This window comes from Anomaloglossus baeobatrachus, chromosome 7 (genome assembly GCF_048569485.1).
Source record: "Anomaloglossus baeobatrachus isolate aAnoBae1 chromosome 7, aAnoBae1.hap1, whole genome shotgun sequence".
NCBI classification, from domain to species: Eukaryota; Metazoa; Chordata; class Amphibia; order Anura; family Aromobatidae; genus Anomaloglossus; species Anomaloglossus baeobatrachus.
In genome coordinates, this window is record NC_134359.1 from 143,497,795 (window position 1) to 143,519,012 (window position 21,218).

The 21,218-nt window shown below is 44.7% G+C and overlaps 1 protein-coding gene across 1 annotated transcript in view; it reads left to right on the plus strand.

The window, feature by feature from the left end:
* The window catches only part of VPS16 (VPS16 core subunit of CORVET and HOPS complexes), an 879,114-nt gene that overhangs the window by 828,452 nt on the left and 29,444 nt on the right, over positions 1-21,218 (plus strand). The window contains exon 23 of the mRNA XM_075319712.1: positions 15,543-15,646. Within this exon, the coding sequence (XP_075175827.1) occupies positions 15,543-15,646 (104 nt within the window). The remainder of the gene's footprint in view (positions 1-15,542; positions 15,647-21,218) is intronic.

A 21,218-nucleotide genomic window follows, 5' to 3' on the forward strand; every position in this document is an offset into this window, starting at 1 on the left:
ATATATATATATATATATATATATATAACAAAAATCATACATTAACTACACAATACGTAAATTCTAGAATACCGGATGCGTAGAATCGGGCTACCTTCTAGTATATATATATATATATATATATATATATATATACACATAATATTTTGCAGTGGTCTTTTATTTTTTTGTCAGAGCTATGCATGTGTGTATATATATATATATATATATATATATATATATATATATATATATATATATTGTGTGTGTATATATATATATACGCACAATATATAGTTGTATAAAAATAAATGATTTTTAAAAATGATGTAGCGCTCCGCTGTATTTTTGATTCTCAGCGTACATAAGGCAGATGGCTACGGGCTGCCATCCACATCTGCCTAGCTTTACCTTGGCTAGCAATCATAGAATCATAGAATATTAGAGTTGGAGTGGACCTCCTGGGTCATCTAGTACAACCCCCTGCTCAAAGCAGGATTCACTAAATCATCCCAGACAGATGTCCGTCCAACCTCTTTTTAAAGACTTCCATTGAAGGAGAACTCACAACCTCTCGTGGCAGCCTATTCCACTCATTGATCACTCTCACTGTCAAAAAGTTTTTTTCTAATATCTAATCTGTGTCTCCTCCCCATCAGTTTCATCCCATTGCTTCTAGTTTTTCCTTGTGAAAATGAGAATAAAACTGATCCCTCTACATTGTGACAGCCTTTAAGAAATACAGGGAAGCATTTAAAAAATAATTAACCAAAAAAATGCGTTGGCTCTCTCTGCATTTTCTATTGCTAGCTAAGGGTAATCCAAGCAGCTTCTGGCTTAGTGTTACCTTCACTGGCAATGGAAAATCCAGGGAAGCACTTTTTTTTTGTTGCTGTTGTTTTTTTGCCAAAAAACTGAAAAAGATGACGTGGGCATTGCCTTATTTTTGTATGCTACCCAGGTACAGCAGGCAGGTACGAGCTGCCCCCAACCCCCAGCTGCCTATTTGTACCCAGCTGGGAACCAAAAATATGGAGCCCTTTTTTTAATTATTTCATGAATTTCATGAAATAATAAAAAAAAAAAAATGATGTGGGCTTTGCCCAATTTTTGTGTCCGGCCAGATGCATCTAGGCATCTGGGGATTGGAATTCACAGCGCAGGGTGGCCCAAGCTTTCTGGGCCCCCCTGCTGCAAATTTCAGTTTTCAAACACCCCAGAAAATGGCGCTCTCATAGAGGCGCCATTTTCTGGCACTGTATCCAACTCTTCCAGCAGTCCTGGTGCCGGGTTTCACGCTGGGTAATAAGGGGTTAATACCAGCTTTGTTTTCCAGCTGATATTAAGCCCGAAATTTTTAATGTCAGGCCAAGTTTGACCCAGCCATTAAAAATCGCCAATAAAACGTTAAAAAAAGACACCACACAGAGAAAAAATAAATACACAGACACACTTAGAGACTCCATCTTTATTACTCCCTCTCACCCCTCCACGATCCTGGTCTTCTGTCTTCTTCAACCGATCTAGCTCTGCTATATCAGATGGTTCGAGGGGGGAGAGGAAGAACGCTGCTGTTCCCTGTCTAATAAAGCAGAGGCTGCGGGTTGGTAAGCGGTGATGGCGACGCTGCAACCATTGCCATAGTAACCTAATGAGCGGGTTACTATAGCAATGGTGATCTCTGATCACCTGTTTCCCGGCACCGCTATTCACTGGCTGTGGCATTACAGTGTGTTACAGCCAATCCCTGCATGTGGGCTGACTCTGTCAAGAGCGCCAACATGCAGGGAGGGGGAGCCGAGCATGTGCTTGAGCATCTCGCAGGTACTTGGCGCTCGCCTAGTATACAGAGTACTGAGATGCTCGGGCGAGTACCGGCGAGCATGCATGCCCATCGCTATCCACGGTCACTACAGGACCTTCCATGACGTCATAGCCATGTTACCAGTCTGTAGCCAATTAGATAATACAACATTCATACGTGACTGGTCACAAAGCTATTATGTCACTGAAGGTCCTTGAGTCATTCTGGTTACCAGGAGGGCACAGCGATGATCGACTTGAAAGCAGAAGCGGCGTGAGACAGAGTCTGCAGGACGTGTAACGGGACCTGTATGTATTATGACAATGTTAATTATTAACAATATTCTTTATTTTATAGCCCCCCCCGCCCCATTCCATAACTGTAATGTCCAAGATCGGTGATTGGAGGCAAGATCGTGTTATCTAGATCCCGATCTTTATCTTTACAAAACAATCGGGCAAGTCTCCCCGATCCTGACCATTGGGGAGGGATCGTCCATCACTAGTCCAGAATCAGCGATGCTCATTTAGCAGGGCGGCGGCATTTGGGGCACCTGCAGGGAAGATCTACATGAAGACAACCTGCCTTTTGGTGGCACTTCATGGTTGAAAATATCTTTGTGTGTCAGGTGGAAAGAAAGGGTACCTTTTTCATGTAGACTGTAACTACATCATCAGATTTGGATTGACTAATTTTCACCCTAGTTTGGCAGCATTGCTGCCCTTGCATACACATATGAATGAATACTCCATTTAGGAATTGCTAACGTAACCTTTTTGGCTTCCTCCTCCATCTTACCTGCTGAGCTACACAGCTGCGTGCCTCTGGGTTCACACCAAGTGGGATCTACAACTTCATCATCAGTCTCTATGGTGTCCCACTCCTCCTCTTTCCGACCTGACATCACAGGACAGTACGCGTGTGCCTCAGGTAACTGAGTCTCAAAACAATCATCTCCACCCCCCAGGGTTAGCATCAGTTGATGAGGGTCGGGATCCTGGTGGGACCCTAAAATTGCCAAAAACAAGTTTTTACATACTTGCCTAACAACTTTTTAGGCCACGCACAGCTAACTGGCAATACTTATAAATGTGTTTGCATAATTTTGAGCAGGCAATTACAATTGCCAAGAACCACTTTTTAGATACTTCCCTAGCAACTTTTTAGGCCACGCACTGCTAACTAGCAATGCCTATAAATGTGTTTGCGTAATTTTGAGCAGGCAATTAAAATTGGCAAGAACTACTTTTTTTGATACCTCAGTAGCAACTTTTTACGCCAGACACTGCTAACTAGCAATATCTATCAATGTGTTTGCATACTTTTTAGCAAGCAGTAATATGTTGCAATACCTATTTAAATGCTTCACTGACAATTCTTTAGTAGGCACCACAAGTACCAATCCTTAATTTGATCATGAAATGTGCCGATTTGTGGCCCACACATCTTTCCCTACACTGCACATCGCTATGCTAAATTATCACCCTACTATCTACTTCAACTACCTAGCATTAAACCCCTAACTAAGCTCAACGTCTAGCAGCCCCGGCGGCAGCACCTTCCATAACATTTGACATTCACAAAATTGCGCTGATGCAACATGTCCACAATTTATAGGCACACAGACATGTGACTTAGTCAGCCAATCACAGAAGCCCTTCTGTCTGAACCTTGTGGATGTTTGATGTGCTCTGATTGGCTGCAATAACATCCACAAATAAAGTTAAGAAAAAAAATTAAAAATGGCGTCATGTGCCAAAAAACTTCTCCCGGTCCAGAGTGCCTGCTGCCTCCACTGATTTTACACATCAAACAGCACTACAATCCTATACTAAAGCAGAAAATGGAATTACAAAACCATTTTTGGAAATTCAGTAAGTATTGGGGGGCAGAAAATTAATAAAAATGAATATTACTAACTTTTGGGGAAAGTGTTTGGGGTTACTGAGCCCAAACGAACATGTTAAGGCTCGTACCAAATTTGAAATTGGCGAACCTTTAGTGAACTGATTCGCTCATCTCTGGTGATGAGCACTTGTGTGAGAAGCAGCCTCTAAAAGTGTGTGTGTGTGTGTGTGTGCTGTCAAAACCCAGTGTGGAGAGGCTGCTAACTCTCATAGAGAAAACCTACAGTATGGCTAAAAGTTTAAGAGGATACTCTAAACAATTTGAACCTACTGTAACAAGGCGACCGGTTATATTGTGAATGACAGGTATGTACCACGGAAGTGGTGTGATCCTGGGAGTTCTTTCTGGTACATGTATTACTACTGGTTTGATTGTTAAAGCTAAGTTGGGGACAGTTAGGCTTGAGACTCCGGTTCATATTATCGCCGTCAATAAGACACCTTTATCACAGAATGTTGTGAAGTTTGTTACTGAGGAGTTTGCTCTCAGAGTGGGATCTTTGCATGCCGAACTTATTTCCTGCCATATTATGGATAACCTCCCACTGGGGCTGGTTCTGGAATTTCCGTGGTTGCAATTACACAATCCTGTTATTGATTGGGGTTCTCTTGATATTGTAAAATGGGGTCCTAATTGTTGTAAAAGCTGTCTTAAAACTATCCAAGTGTTCTCCACCAATCTTCAGGGTATTCTGGGGTACCTAAAAGATTTTGGAGATCTGTTTTTGGAAATAGAGGCTGAGCTTTTGTCACCACATTGTCAATATGATTGTGCTATCAATCTCATTCCGGGTGCTAAATTGCCTAAAACCCGATTTATACAATTTTTTGGCCCGGAATGTAATGCCATGAAAAATTACATTGCTGATAGTTTTCTTACGTAAGGGGCATATCCATCTTTCTATCTCGCCTGTTGCTGCTGGTTTTCTTTTTGTTAAGAAAAAAGATGGTGAATTGCGCCCATGCCTCGATTTCCGAGAGCTTAATAATATTACGGTAAGGAATACCTTACACCTTCCACTCATCCCGGATCTTTTTAATCAGTTGTCTGGGGCAAAATGGTTGTCCAAGCTCGATCTCAGGGGAGCTTATAACCTCATACAGATTTGTGAAGGTGATGAGTGGAAGACGGTGTTCTTTACCTCCGAGGGTTTAATTGAAAATTTAAGTATGCCCTTTGGATTGACTAACACGCCTGTTGTTTTTTAGAACTTCATGTATGTTGTTTTTTTAGATTTCATTGGGCATTTTATTGTCATTTATCAGGATGATATTCTTATCTTTTCATCCGATAAAGACTCTCATATTGATCATGTGCATTCTGTATTAGGCAGGTTAAGAGAGAACTCGTTGTTTGCTAAACCTGAAAAATGTACATTTTTTGTACAGTAGATCTCTTTCCTTGGGTTTATTTTGTCTGCTGATGGGTTTAGGATGGATCCTAGGAATATTCAGGCTATAGTGACTCGGGTCCAACCCAGAGATCTCCGAGCCTTGCAACATTTTCTGGGTTTTGCCAACTACTATAGAAAGTTTATTAAAGGTTTTTCTCAAGTTGTCAAGCTACTCAATGATCTCACTCGCAAGGGTGCTGATCTTAAGGTTTGGTTGTCTAATGCGGCAGAAGATTTTCTTAAATTGAAAGAATGTTTTATGTCTGCTCCTGTGCTTGTTCAGCCTGACCTATCTGAACCATTCATTGTGGAGTTGGATGCTTCTGAGGTGTGGGTAGGTGCTGTTATTGTCCCAGGGACCTGCTACTTTGACTAATTTGAGTCCTTGTGCCTTTTTCACCAAAAAGTTTCCCCTACTGAAAAAAACTAGGATGTTGGGAATCGGGAGTTGTTGGATATTAAATTAGCCGATGAAGAATGGAGGCATTTCTAGAGGGGGCTTTTCACTGGATCAATGTGATTATGGTTCATAAAAATCTGTCTTCTATTGAGTCTGCTAAACGGTTAACCCCTAGACAGGCTAGGTGGTCACTGTTCTTTTCACAATTCCATTAATCCATTACTTTTCGACCCAGGTCCAAGAACGTTAAGGACAATGCTCTGTCTTGCAGCTTAGATCCGGTGTCGCCTCCCGAACCTCTTCCTCCATTCTTCCTCATGAGTTGGTGGTTGCTGTTTTTTTGGTCGCAGTCATCTGCTCCATCTTCTGTACCCGATACTAAGTTATTTGTTCCCATTCTTCTTAGGTTACGGGTACTCCAGGAGTTTCGCAACTCTGTTCTCAGTGGATGGACATCCGGTATCTCAAAGCTATTTCCTAATTATTCTGGTGACCCTCTATGCACTTTGACGTCACTATATTTATGTCTATCTGTGTGACCTGTGTGCATGCTAAAGTATGTCATAACCGGGTGGCCGTGGAATTGGTTCCTTTATCAATTCTAGGGATGGGCGAGCATTCTCGCTGGTACTCGCCCGAGCATCTGAGTACTCGAGATACTCGGCGAGCGCCGAGTACCGACAAGATGCTCGGGCACATGCCCTGCTCCCCCTTCCTGTATGTTGGCACTCTTTACTGAGTCAGCCCACATTCAGGGATTGGCTACCACACACTGTAATGCCACAGCGATGTTGGTTGTGGCATTACAGTTATTGGCTGGCCGCACAGCATCATCATCGCTGTGCTCGTCACTCTGTGCAATAGTTAGATAGGGTAGGGAGAGGTGCTGCTGATCTATGGACAGATTTAGTGTGTCCGAAGGCACGGGGGGAGGAAGAATGGTTCTGCTCCCTGTGTTGCCATAATAACCTAACAAGCAGGTGGTTACTACAGCAACGGGGATCTCCGATCACCTGATTCCCGGCGCCGCTATTCACGGGCTCCTACAGGAGCCGCAGGCGTTAACTCCGTGTTTACCGGCGCCGCTTATCATCTCATGCAGGAGCCGGTGAATAGTGGTGCCGGGAATCAGGTAATCAGAGATTACCGTTGCTATACTAACCTGCTCGTTAGGTTACTATGGCAGCGGTGACGTCACCGCTTACCAACCCGCAGTCTCTGATCACTCATTGAGTGATTAGACAGCACAGGGAGCAGAAGCGTTCTTCCTCCCTCCGTGCTTTCTGATATAGTAGAGCTGCATTGGTTGAAGAAGACAGAAGACCAGGATCATGGAGGGGGGAGAGGGAGTAATAAAGATGAAGTACATAAGTGTGTTTGTGTAGTTATTTCTAATAAAGTATTTTTCTCTGTGTGGTGTCTTTTTTTTTTTAACCCTTTATTGGAGATTCTTAATGGCCTGGCCAAACTTTGCCTGACATTAAGAATCTCGGGCTTAATACCAGCTTCTATGAAAGCGCCATTTTCTGGGGCGTCTGCAGACTGCAATTCGCAGCGGGGGTGCCCAGAAAGCTTGTGCTACCCTGCTCTGCGGATTCCAGTCCCCAGCTGCCTAGTTGCACCTGACTGGACACAAAAATTGGGCGAAGCCAATGTCATTTTGTCTTTTTTTATTATTATTTCATGAAATTCATGAAATAATAATAAAAAAAGGGCTTCCCTATATATTTGGTTCCCAGCCGGGTACAAATAGGCAGCTGGGGGTTGGGGGGCAACCCTTATCTGCCTGCTGTACCTGAATAGCATACGGCGAAGCCCACGTCTTTTTTTTTTTTTTTTTTTGGCAAAAAAAATGGACTTTCCATTGCCAGTGAAGTTAACACCAATCAGTGGGGGTTAGCAGCTATTAGCTGCATGGGTTACCTTTAGCTAACAACAGATAATGAGGCTGGAGCACATCACATTTTTATTTTACCCTTAACCCCAGGGTTAGGGTTTTGTGTTTTGGGGGTTTTTTTTACTCTTGTAATTAATTAAAAAAAAAAAATCCACATGCTTTAAGCCATATTTTTGTATGCCAGCCAGGTACAGCAGGAATGTACGGGCTGTTCTCAATTTCCAGCTGCCTATTTGTACCCAGCTAGAACCAAAAATATAGGGAAGCCCTTTATTTTAATTCCAAGAAAAGAGAAAAAGTCCAGCTCACCAACCGTCCTGCTGATAATATCCAATTCCTGCGCACGGAATATGGCTAGGCAGCCGTACAATTATAGAAAAGAGCAGCAAATTTCCAGCGCCAGGAGAAGCTTAATTAAAAATCCACTTTATTATGAAAAATAAAATAAAAAACAGCAGGTACAGCATATGTCGGATGGCTTACAGAACAACGCGTTTCGACGCTCAGGTCTTAATCATGTTCTTGTTCTGTATAATAAAGTGGATTTTTAATTAAAGGGAACGAACCATCAGGATTTTCGTGTATAAGCTGCAGCCAGTGCAGTACTGGCACTATCATGCACAGTGTGTACATACCATCAGGGGGCAGCTCGGGTGATTAGTCAGTGAAATCCAACTTTATAAAGTTTGAAATTTCGTGCACTTTTTGATTGACGTGTGCACCTCTCTGTTAATGTCCGGGCGGGTTATGCAGGAGTTCCCCGCCAACCCACCAGCCTGTTCCTCCCTCTCTCCTGATGTCCGGGCGGGTTATGCACGTGTTCCCTGCCCCCCCGCGCTGCCTGTTCCTCCCTCCCTCTGGCTGTATGTAAAATGCTAATCTTCAGAAACATGGCGCCGGAGTGGGCCTCTGCGCATAGCGCTTATCTCCGGCGCCATGTTTCTGAAGCTCGCATTACACAGCTTGGTGTCTGCAGACTGCAGAACAGCTGATCGGAGGACGCGATCAGCTGTAGCTATGATGACGTGCCGCCTCAGGACACCGGGCCAGGACAGGAGCTTGCCAGCGACATCGGGGGTCAGGTGAGGTAAGTTCACAATGGACTCACATGACCCCGTGACGGCAGTGCTGCGAGACCCGGTCACGGTAGTGATATCGGGTGGCACTGTCTTCACGGGGTCAGGTGAATGAAATTACTAGCACCTGTGATGTCATTGCCCCAGCAGGCACGCACACATTATACACACACATACACACACTATATATATACACACACACACACACACACACACACTGCTGTGTGTGCGCCCCTGCGTTGACCTGGGCTCACCTTCTGAGTTCCAGGTCACTGCAGGAAAGCACTCACAGCTGTGTGTGTGTATAATGTGTGTGTGTGCGCGTGTATAATGTGTGTGCGCGTGTGTATAATGTGTGTGTGCGCGTGTGTATAATGTGTGTGTGCGCGTGTGTATAATGTGTGTGTGCGCGTGTGTATAATGTGTGCGTGCGCGTGTGTATAATGTGTGCGTGCGCGTGTGTATAATGTGCGCGTGTGTATAATGTGTTCGTGCGCGTGTGTATAATGTGTGCGTGCGCGTGTGTATAATGTGTGCGTGCGCGTGTGTATAATGTGTGCGTGCGCGTGTGTATAATGTGTGCGTGCGCGTGTGTATAATGTGTGCGTACGCGTGTGTATAATGTGCGCGTGTGTATAATGTGTGTGTGTGCGCGTGTGTATGTGTGTGTGCGCGTGTATATAATGTGTGCGTGCGCGTGTGTATATAATGTGCGCGTGTGTATATAATGTGCGCGTGTGTATGTGTGTGTGCGTGTGTGTATGTGTGTGTGCGTGCGTGCGCGTATGTGTGTGTGTGCGCGTGTGTATAACGTGTGTGTGCGCGCGTGTATAACGTGTGTGTGCGCGCGTGTATAATGTGTGTGCGTGCGTGTATAATGTGTGTGCGCGTGTATAATGTGTGTGCGCGCGCGCGTATGTGTGCGCGCGCGCGTATAATGTGTGTGCGCGTGTATAATGTGTGCGCGCGCGCGTGTATAATGTGTGTGCGCACGCGCGTGTATAATGTGTGTGCGCACGCGCGTGTATAATGTGTGTGCGCACGTGTGTGTATAGTGTGCGCACGTGTGTGTATAGTGTGTGTGTGTGTGTGTATAGTGTGTGTCTGTGTGTATAGTGTGTGTGTGTGTGTATAGTGTGTGTGTGTGTGTATAGTGTGTGTATAATAGGATAATAATGATGGAGGAGGAGAATGATGATGGAGAAGTAGGAGGAGGTGGAGTATTCATAGAGCTTACCTATCCCCGCTGCCTGCCGCGTCCTCGCCACCTATGCTGCTGCTACTTGCGGTTGTATAATGAATTTTTCATCGATATGTATGTTGGAAGGTGGCTTGTGCAACCAACGCACCAAAACCGCAGGAAAAACGCATGCGTTTTTCCTGCAGTTTTCGCGCGGTTTTTCCACAGGTTGGTTCCTGCGGTTTTTTTATGCTGAACTGCAATAAATAATATAGATAATCGATAGACAGATAATGGATAGAGGGAAAGATGGATAGATAGATAGATGAGAAAGACCTATATAATGTCCCACCCCCTGCATATTCTAAGCTGGCACCCTTTAGTGACTTTCATGTGACACTAAAGGGTGCCTAGCCTTGTAATTAGCCAATAAATATTTTAAAAAAACGACATGGGGTCCCCCCTATTTTTTGTAGCCAGCTAGGGTAAAGCAGACGGCTGCAGCCTGCAGACCACAGCTGGCAGCTTTACCTTGGCTGGTAATCCAAAACAGAGGGCACCTCACGCTGTTATTTTACATTAAATAAATAATTTAAAACAAAAAACGTGGGGTCCCCCCCAAATTGGATCACCAGCCAAGGTAATGCGGACAGCTGGGGTCTGATATTCTCAGACTAGGGGGGTCCACTGTTATTGGACACTCCCAGCCTAAAAATAGCAGGCTGCAGCCGCCCCAGAAGTGGCGCATCCATCAGACGTGCCAATACTGGCGCTTCGCACCAACTCATCCCGTTGCCCTGGTGCGGTGGCAAACGAGGTAATATATGGGGTTGATAACAGCTGTGAATTGCCAGCTGACATCAAGTCCTGGTATTAGTAATGGGTGGGTATCTAGTAGACACCCCCATTACGAATTCCTTTATTTGAAAGTAATACTTTTTATTAGAACAAAAAAAAACCCGACGCCATCCCTCGTTGACCAATTTATTAACAAAATTATTAAAATGCTAATGGTCCGCCGTAATCCATTTAGATGTCCCCCGACGTTCTCCAAAGTTGACCCTGAAAAGACATAAAAATAGAAATTAGAACACAATAGACGCCATATTTTCAAATTTAATTCCCTGTGACATCCATAATCCAGGTCCACCGAGGTCCAAATCTGGGGTTGATCCCATAATCCCTGGTACGTTCAATGCAGAACTAAAAGTCCCCCATTGATTGTGAGAGCAGCCCCTCACTTCCACCTGTGACGTCATTGCCCCAGCAGAGAGGCGCGCGTACACACACACACACACACACACACACACACTATACGCGCGCACACACATTATACACACACGCGCACACACACATTATACACACGCGCATACACACGCGCACGCACACATTATACACACACGCACGCACATTATACACACGCGCACGCACACATTATACACACGCGCACGCACACATTATACACACGCGCACACACACATTATACACACGCGCACGCACACATTATACACACGCGCACGCACACATTATACACACGCGCACACACACATTATACACACGCGCACACACACATTATATACACACACACACACAGCTGTGAGTGCTTTCCTGCAGTGACCTGGAACTCAGAAGGTGAGCCCAGGTCAACGTAGGGGCGCACACACAGCAGTGTGTGTGTGTGTGTGTGTGTGTGTGTGTGTGTGTGTGTGTGTATATATATAGTGTGTGTATGTGTGTGTATAATGTGTGCGTGCCTGCTGGGGCAATGACATCACAGGTGCTAGTAATTTCATTCACCTGACCCCGTGAAGACAGTGCCACCCGATATCACCACCGTGACCGGGTCTCGCAGCACTGCCATCACGGGATCATGTGAGTCCATTGTGAACTTACCTCACCTGACCCCCGATGTCGCTGGCAAGCTCCTGTCCTGGCCCGGTGTCCTGAGGTGGCACGTCATCATAGCTACAGCTGATCGCGTCCTCCGATCAGCTGCTCTGCAGTCTGCAGACACCAAGCTGTGTAATGCGGGCTTCAGAAACATGGCGCCGGAGATAAGCGCTATGCGCAGAGGCCCACTCCGGCGCCATGTTTCTGAAGATTAGCATTTTACATACAGCCGGAGGGAGGGAGGAACAGGCAGCGCGGGGGGGCGGGGAACACGTGCATAACCCACCCGGACATCAGGAGAGAGGGAGGAACAGGCTGGTGGGGGGGTGGGGAACTCCTGCATAACCCGCCCGGACATTACCAGAGAGGTGCACACGTCAATCAAAAAGTGCACGAAATTTCAAACTTTATAAAGTTGGATTTCACTGCCTAAACACCCGAGCTGCCCCCTGATGGTATGTACACAACGTGCCTGATAGTGCCAGTACTGCACTGGCTGCAGCTTATACACGAAAATCCTGATGGTTGGTTCCCTTTAAGCTTCTCCTGGCGCTGGAAATTTGCTGCTTTTTTCTTTATTTTAATTATTTCATGACTGCATCATCTGATTGGTTAAACAGGCGGGGCGATAAAAATGCGACCGGCTTTTATGAACGATCAGCTGATTCATCATCTGATTGTTTAAAGGCCGGCTGGCTTTTTACCGCTGAACTTAAACAATCAGATGATGCTGTCAGCTGATCGTTTAAACCGGCTGGGTGATAAAAAGCCGGCTTTTGACTGGAGTTAAACAATCAGCTGATGCTGTCAGGTGACAACATCAGCTGATTAACAGGAGGTCCTGGAGCCAAACGAATGTGTCCAGGTATTCTACAGAGAGGTGAGTATGCAATTATTTTTCAACTGTTCACTTTTGATTTCGCTTAGCAGCGAATGTACAGGCAGAGAGAAGCCACCGCACATACGCTACTAAGCGAAAGTGCACGTCACTCATGTCACACGGAAGGAGGAACACAAGATTCTTCCTTCCCCTAATACTCAGACAACATTGTTCACAGCAGTGACCTGGGAGTCAGAAATGCTTACAGGTGTCTTCCCCATGCTGTTCCCATGTCATTTGAGCTCTATTCTTATACATTTGTGAAATTTTCTGAAGACCGCCGGGGGTACCGCTGGAAAAATGCTAGAGTTTCTTATAAGTTCACATTGGGCTCGGTGCTCGAGTCGAGCACCCGAGCATTTCAATTTGCTCGATCCGAGCACCCGAGCATTTTACTGCTCGCTCATTTCTTGCCAATTCCTGAAATGCCATGGACTCATTTGTCCATGAATTTCATCAACGATTTGCCTGTCTCCAATGGCAATACTGTTGTTTGGGTGGTTGTGGACTGATTCAGCAAACAGGCGCATTTTCTTCCTGTGGCTGGATTGCCTAACGCCGAGACACTTTCTAGGTTATTTATCAAACAGGTGGTGAGATTGCATGGGATTCCTATGAGTATTCTGACCAACAGAGGGGTGCAATTAATTTCTAAATTTTGGAGAGCATTTTGTAAACGGTTGGGTATTGAGCTGATATTTTCCTCGTCTTACCATCCCGAGACCAATGGGTAGACGGAGAGGACCAATCAGTCCCTTGAGCAGATATTGTGGTGTTTGGTTACGTCTCAGCAAGAAGATTGGTGTTCTTCGTTACCTGTGGCCGAGTTTGCCTTCAATAGTCGGGTCAATCAGTCCACAGGGATCACTCCATTTTTCTGCAATTATGAGTTACATCCCCATTTTGGAAAATTTTCCAGGCTTGATTCTGGGTGCCCAGGAGCTGATTCTGCTGTCCAACAGTTGGGTGAGGTTTGAGGGAGGTCCAGAAGAACATTGGGGTGGCTCAGGGCCGACATAAGCATCTTGCTGAAAAGAGACAGTCAGCGGGGCCTAATTTTCAGGTGGGGACAAAGTGTGGTTATCCTCCAAAAACATCAGATTGAGGATTCTCTCCACTAAGTTAGGTCCCAAGTTTATCGGTCCCTACAATATCATCAAGGTGGTTAATCCGGTGGCATTTTGTTTACGACTGCTGCAAACATTACATCTCCCCAATGTTTTTCACAAGTCTTTGCTCAAGCCCTTCGTCCCTTCAGGTTCGGACTCTCCATCTCCTCTTCCCCCATTTCGGTGGATGGTCAGCCTGAATATGAAGTCAAGTGTATTATTGATCCTCGGAGGGTCCGTAGCTCGTTTCAGTATTTGGTACATTGGAGGGGTTATAGACTAGAGGATCGATCCTGGGTTCCAGCATGGTTAGTTCACACTAATTTGACTCGTTCATGCCTTTCACAGAAGGTGTCCTGTGAAACCTGGGGGTTCAATGGCCCCCTCTTGAGAAGGGGGCACTGTTATGATATGTGCTTGGCTCAGTCACCGCTGAGTCATTTCAGGTTCCTATATCCAGGGTTAGAGGTAATAGGAGAGGCTCTTTCATCCTGCCTCGTTCCGGCGGTCACGCCGCTATATCTATGGCACTGTTATCTCTGGAACGCTGTCAGTAATAGTTGCTTCTCTGCAGTGTTCATGTCTGGCTCTCATGTGTAAACCTTCATCTGTCCTGCCTCCCTGCTACCTTTGTGCTGTACTGTGTTCTACTTGTACCGTTTGTCCATTTCTTTTCCCTGACTCCCCGGTCTGACCTGTTGTTTACCCAACCTGTCTGTCTGACCCCGGTCCCAACCTGTGACTCCTCTGCCCCTGTATGTTACTCTGACTTCCCGGCTCTGACCTGTATCTTTGCTCTTGATCTCGGCTCCGTTTTCGCCCTCCTGTAGTTTACGTTACCTCCTGGCTTCTGACCCATTTGGCTTCCACCTTCTCCTTTGCTATTGATGAGACATCCTGTTGTATATCTGGCTTGTTGACTATTTTATTGCCCTCTAGTGGGATTTTCTACTTACTGCACAGTGAAGCTGCACCTCCAGCTAGCTTGAGTGCTCTCTCAGTACAGCGTGACACATATTGTCTCGGATGTCAAGGGAGGCAGGCTCTATGGTAGAAGGGGCCAGACAGCTGAAACCAAATCTGAAAGAAAAGCTGGACCATGTGACGAGTCTCTAGCAGAGGATGGCAATAGGAAAGTGCGCTGATGGAGAGACAGATGAAGATGGAATGGAAGAAGAAGCCAAAATAGATATGCAAAAAGTAGATGCAGAGAATCTAAAAGTGGCAAATTTTCTATCAGCTCGATGCTGAGAGACCAAGATAGTAGCCCCTGTGACATACTAGATAGCTCTGAGTCAGACCGGACAGTAGTTTTGACTAAAAAAGTCTCACTACCGTACAAACTGTTGGATGTGGTCATGGAGAGAGATGTCTGACAAGCAGGCGTATCTAAGAGATGGGTCTGGTTGCTATGATTATGCGACCCCTCCACCAACATTGCAGGACCTACGACGACATATCACAGATGCTTGTGCACACGTGTCACCTACCATATTGCACAACGTGCAGCAAGATACAGTATGCTGTCCAGAGTGCAGATGTGCATTGCAGCTGACTGTGGCCACTTTGAGCACCATATTTGTGACCAGCATTCAATGTTTTTTTTGGGGGGGGGGTGGTCATGGGTTTTATATCATAGCATTTCTGTATGCAAGGTGTTGATTCATATTGAACTGATAATGCCCTACAACTTTGTAATTCACTTTTTCTCTATCTCGTTCCGTTTTCGAGATAAAAATGCTAACTGTTGTTTTCCACCAGGTGGCGCTATGGGTGGTTTCATTGCATAGCGCATGGCTACTTTACTATACCTAGACACCTCTTCTATGCCTATGCCGTTCTCAAGTTAATGGAGGTGGACACACTGTATAAGAACAATAAAGCCGATTTCTTCACCAAAGATATCAATTTAATCAATATTACAGTGTCATTAAAGCCATGTCTTAACTTTAGCATAATTATGCTGACAGGTTCTTTTGAATTACGTTTTGAAAATATATATATATTTTTTTTTTTTTTTAAACAGCCATATGTTGAAATTTGTATGAAACACCTAAACAAATCTGAAGCAAAGAAATACCTAACACGTGTGAGCCCTGAGCAGAGGGTAAAGGCTTTTCTTTTAATTGGGTAAGAATGTATTTTAATTTTTGCCATAAATAATGCATTAAAATAAACATAAAGCACAGTAAAAAAAATGAGCTTAGTCTACACCACAGGTCTCAAATATGCGGCCCGTGGGGGCGCATGCGGCCCCCGAGTCTGCTTGTGGCGGGCCGCAGACCTCATGATGATGGCAGCTCTATAACCGGGGCCGGCGCCGGCAGGACTTTACTACAGTGGAATCATTTGCGGTGCCGAGCAGAGGAGCTGTGTGCGTTATACCTGCTGCCTGACAATCGGATGCAAGGAAGTGACGTCGCTGTATGACGTCACCTCCTTGCATCTGATTGGCCGGCGGTAGCCATTGGTATAACGCAGACAGTTCCTCTGCGCTGTACCGCAAATTATTCCACTGTAGTAAAGCCCTGCCGGCGCCGGCCCCGGGCATAGAGCTGCGATCGTCAGGGGGTCTGTGGGTCGCAACAAGCAGGTACGTGCTCACGATCAAGACCCGCTGCGTCCTAGACGTGGCGGGTCCTGACCTGCGGGGCCGCAAGTCTCCTCCTTAGGAGACAACAGCTGCCCATTCCCGTGTTCAGGGTTCGGGGTGCTGCGGTCTTCTCCCTGTGTCCTCCCGCAGGTCAGTTTTCACTGCTGGCCGCACAAGCACAGTGGGCATGGGATTTTTAGAAATCCCATCTACTCTGCTTGTACTGTACAACTGTACAATGCAGCGTTTTGGACGCAGCTGAAACATGCTGCACCCAAAACGCTGCAAACACTGATCGTGGGCAGACAGGGAACGGAGGAAAGGTGAGGAGAATTTTTTTTTGTATATTACTAAAGGATGGGCATAATACTACTAAGTACAATACCACAAGGATGAGCACAATACTACTGGGCACAATACTACAAGGATGGGCACAAAACTGCAGGGCATAATACTACAAGGATGGGCACAATACTACTGGGCACAATACTACAGGGCACAATAACACAAGCATGGGTTCAATACTACAAGGATGAGCACAATAGTACAAGGATGAGCACAATACCACAAAGATGGGTGCAATACTACAGGGCACAATACTACAAGGATGAGCACAATACTACAAGGATGGGCACAATATTCCAAGGATGGGCACAATACTACAGGTCACAATACCACAAGGATGGGCACAATACTACAAGGATGGGTACAATATCACAAGGATGAGCACAATACTACAAGAATGCGCACAATACCAGAAGGATGGGCACAATATTACAAGGATGAGCACAATACTACAAAGATAGGCACACTATTATAAGAATGAGCACAATACCACAAGGATGGACAAAATACTACTGAGCACAATACTACAAGGATGGGCACAATACTACAAGAATGCGCACAATACCAGAAGGATGGGCACAATATTACAAGGATGAGCACAATACTACAAAGATAGGCACACTATTATAAGGATGAGCGCAATACCACAAGGATGGACACAATACTACTGGGCACAATACTACAAGGATGGGCACAATGCTACTGGGCACAGTAATACATGGCACAATACTACAAGGATGGGCACAATACTACTGGGCACAATATTACAAGGATGTGCACAATACTACAAAGATGAGCACAATACCACAAGGATGGGCACAATATTACAAGGATAAGCACAATACTACAAGGATGGCACAATATTATAAGTATGAGCACAATACCACAAGGATGGGCACAATACTACAGGGCACAATGCTACAAGGATGGGCATAATACTACTGGGCACAATACCAAAAGGATGAGCACAATACTACTGGGCACCATACTACAATCTTGAACACAATACTACTGGGCACAATACTAAAATGATGAGCACAATACTACTGGGCACAATACTAAAAGGATAAGCACAATACTACTGGGCACAATACTGAAAGGATGAGCACAATACTACTGGGCAGAATACTACAAGAATGAGCACAATACTAATGGGCACAATACTACAAGGAAGGACACAATACTACTGGGCACATTACTACAAGGATGAGCACAATACAACAGGGCACAATGCTACAAGGATGAGCACAATACTACTGGGCACAAATACTACTGGGCACAATACCACAAGGATGGGCACAATACTACAAGGATTAGCACAATACTACAAGGATGGGCACAATACTGCTGGACACAATTTCACAAGGATGGGCACAATATTACAAGAATGAGCACAATACTACTGGGCACCTAACTACAATCTTGAGCACAATACTATTGGGCACAATACTAAAAGAATGAGCACAATACTACTGGGCACAATAATGAAAGGATGAGCACAATACTACAGTACAGTACAGTACTACTGGGCACAATACTACAAGGAAAGGCACAATACTACTGGGCACATTACTACAAGGATGAGCACAATACTACAGGGCACAATACTACAAGGTTGAGCACAATACTACTGGACACAATACCACAAGGATGAGCACAATACTACAAGGATGAGCACAATACTACTGGGCACAATACCACAAGGATGGGCACAATACTACAAGGATGAGCACAATACTACAAGGATGGGTACAATACTACAAGGATGAACACAATACTACTGGGTACAATACTACAAGGATGAGCACAATACCACTAGGCACAATACCACAAGGATGAGCACAGTATTACAAAGATGGGTACAATACTACTGGGCACAATACCACAAGGATGGGCACGATACTACAAGGATGAGCACAATACTACTGGGCACAATACCACAAAGATGGGCACAATACTACAAGGAAGGGCACAATGCTACTGGACACAATACTACTGGGCACACAACTACAGGGCACAAGGATGGGCACAATACTACAAGGATGGGCACAATACTACAAGGATGGGCACAATACTAAAAGGATGGGCACAATACTACTGGGAACAAAACCACAAGGATGAGCACCTAATTACAGGGCACCCAGATGGGGACATTACTACAAGATGTTGGCAAAGATAACTATATAATGCTGCTAATTTTAAAAGAATATTACAAGAAGGTGATAACATTCAAAATAAAGCAGCATGATTTTTTTGCCATTAAAAATGCTTTTTTGTATATACACTTAACTAAACAAAAAAAGTGCAGGTTTGTTCTAATAAACAAGCAAAAAATGTTCAAAAAAGTAATCCAAAGGTGTATGGAAAAAAAACATTAATTCATTAAAAATGTCACTTTGTCCTGTAAAGAACGCTGCCCCTCTCAATCAATTTTTTTTCTATATGCGGCCCATACACCTAGATGAGTTTGAGACCCCTGGTCTCTATCACTGGCCCCTGGTCACTATAATGAAACTAGAGTTCTATGGTGAAAAATACAAGTGCATCTCACTAAATTAGAATATCATCAAAAAGTTAATTTTTCAGTAATTCAATACAAAAAGGGAAACACATATATAGTCATTACAGAGTAATCTATTTTAAGTGTTTATTTCTGTTAATGTTGATGATTATGGATAACAGCCAATGAAAACCCAAAAGTCATTATCTCAGAAAATTAGAATAATTACCACAAAACACCTGCAAAGGCTTCCTAAGCTTCCTTAGTCTAGTTCAGTAGACTCCACAAGGAAGGTAAGCCACAAAGGTTCATTGCTAAAGAAGCTGGCTGTTCACAAAGTGCTGTATCCAAGCATATTAATAGAAAGCTGATTGGAAGGAAAAAGTGTGGTAGAAAAAGGTGCACAAGCAACCAGGATAAGCGCAGCCTTAATAGGATTGTTAAGAAAAGGCCATTCAGAAATTTGGGGGAGATTCACAAGCAGTGGACTAGTGCTGAAATCAGTGCTACAAGAGCCACAACACACAAATGTATTCAGGACATGGGCTACAAGTGTCGCATTCCTTGTGTCTAGGTGACTCATAGACAATGCCAAAAGCATCTTACCTGGGCCAAGGAATTTTTCTCCTGGACTGGACTGTTGCTCAGTGGTCCATGGTGTTGTTTTCAAATGAAAGTAAATTTTGCATTTCATTTGGAAATCAAGGTCCCAGAGTCTGGATCAAGAGTGGAGAGGCATACAATCCAAGTTGCTTCTAGTGTGAAGTTTCCACAATCAGTGATGGTTTGGGGAGCCATGTCATCTGCTGGTGTAGGTCCACTGTGTTTTATGAAGACCAAAGTCACTGCATTCATCTACCAGGAAATTTTAAAGCGCTTCATGCCTCCCTCTGCCGACAAGTTTTTTGGAGATGGAAATTTCATTTTCCAGCAGGACTTGGCACCTGTCCACACTGCCAAAAGCACCAATACCTGCTTTAATAACCACAGTATCACTGTACTTGATTGGCCAGCAAACTATCCTGACCTAAACCCATAGAGAATCTATTGTCAGGAGGAAGATGAGATACCAGACCCAACAATGCAGATGAGCTAAAGACTGCTATCAAAGCAACCTGGGCTTCCATAACACCTCAGCAGTGTCACAGGATGATCGCCTCCATGCCACACCACATTGATGCAGTAATTCATGCAAAAGGACCCCGACCAAGTATTGAGTGCATTTATTGTACATACTTTCAGTAAGCCAACATTTTTGAGTTTAAAATAATTTTTTCAGTCTGTCTTATATAATAATTAGGAATGAGCGAGTTGTGAAATACTCGGACTCGCTATACTCGTAACGAGTATGTCCTAATACTCAGTTACTCGTTACAAGTAGCGAGTCCAATGCAAGTCAATGGGAAATGTGAGTAATTGTCTGATGGCTGAGTAAAAGGCCACGTGGGGGCTGTAAAATAAAGAATACAGTTAATAATAAACATTATCATTATACTTACAGATCCAGCAACACATCCTGCAGACTCTGCCTCCGGCCGCTTTTGCTTCCGAGTCTATTCATCGCTGTGCCCCACGGTAAACAAAAGACCCTCCATGACATCATAGCATGTGACCAGTCACGTGTGAATGTTGTATGATCTTATTGGCTACAGACTGGTCACATGACTATGACGTCATCTAAGGTCCTGTAGTGTCAGCATGCTCACCAGTACTTGGTGCTCACCCGAGCATCTCCATACTCTCGGTATACTCAACGAGCGCCATGTACCGGTGAGATGCTCGGACATATGCTTGGCTCCCCGTTCCTGCATGTCAGCGCTCTTTACAGAGTCAGCCCACATGCAGGGATTGGCTGCCACAGCCGGTAAATAGTGGCATCGGGGATCAGGTGATCGGAGATCACCGTTGCTATAGTAACCCACTCTTTAGGTTACTATGGCAACGGTGGCAGCGGTGACGTCACCGCTTAGCAACCCGAAGCCTCTGCTCACTGATTACACAGCGCGGGGAGCAGAAGAGTCTTCCTCCTCATGCATTCTGATATGGCAGAGCTAGATGGCTTGAAGAAGACAGAAGACCAGGATCGTGGAGGGGTGAGAGGGAGTAATAAACATGAGTCCCTAAGTGTGTCTGTGTATTTATTTTTAATAAATATTTTTTCTTTATGGGGTGTCTTTTTTTAACTTTTTATTGGAGATTCTTAATGGCCGGGTCAAACTTGACCTGACAATAAGAATCTCGGGCTTTATACCAGTTGGTAAAAT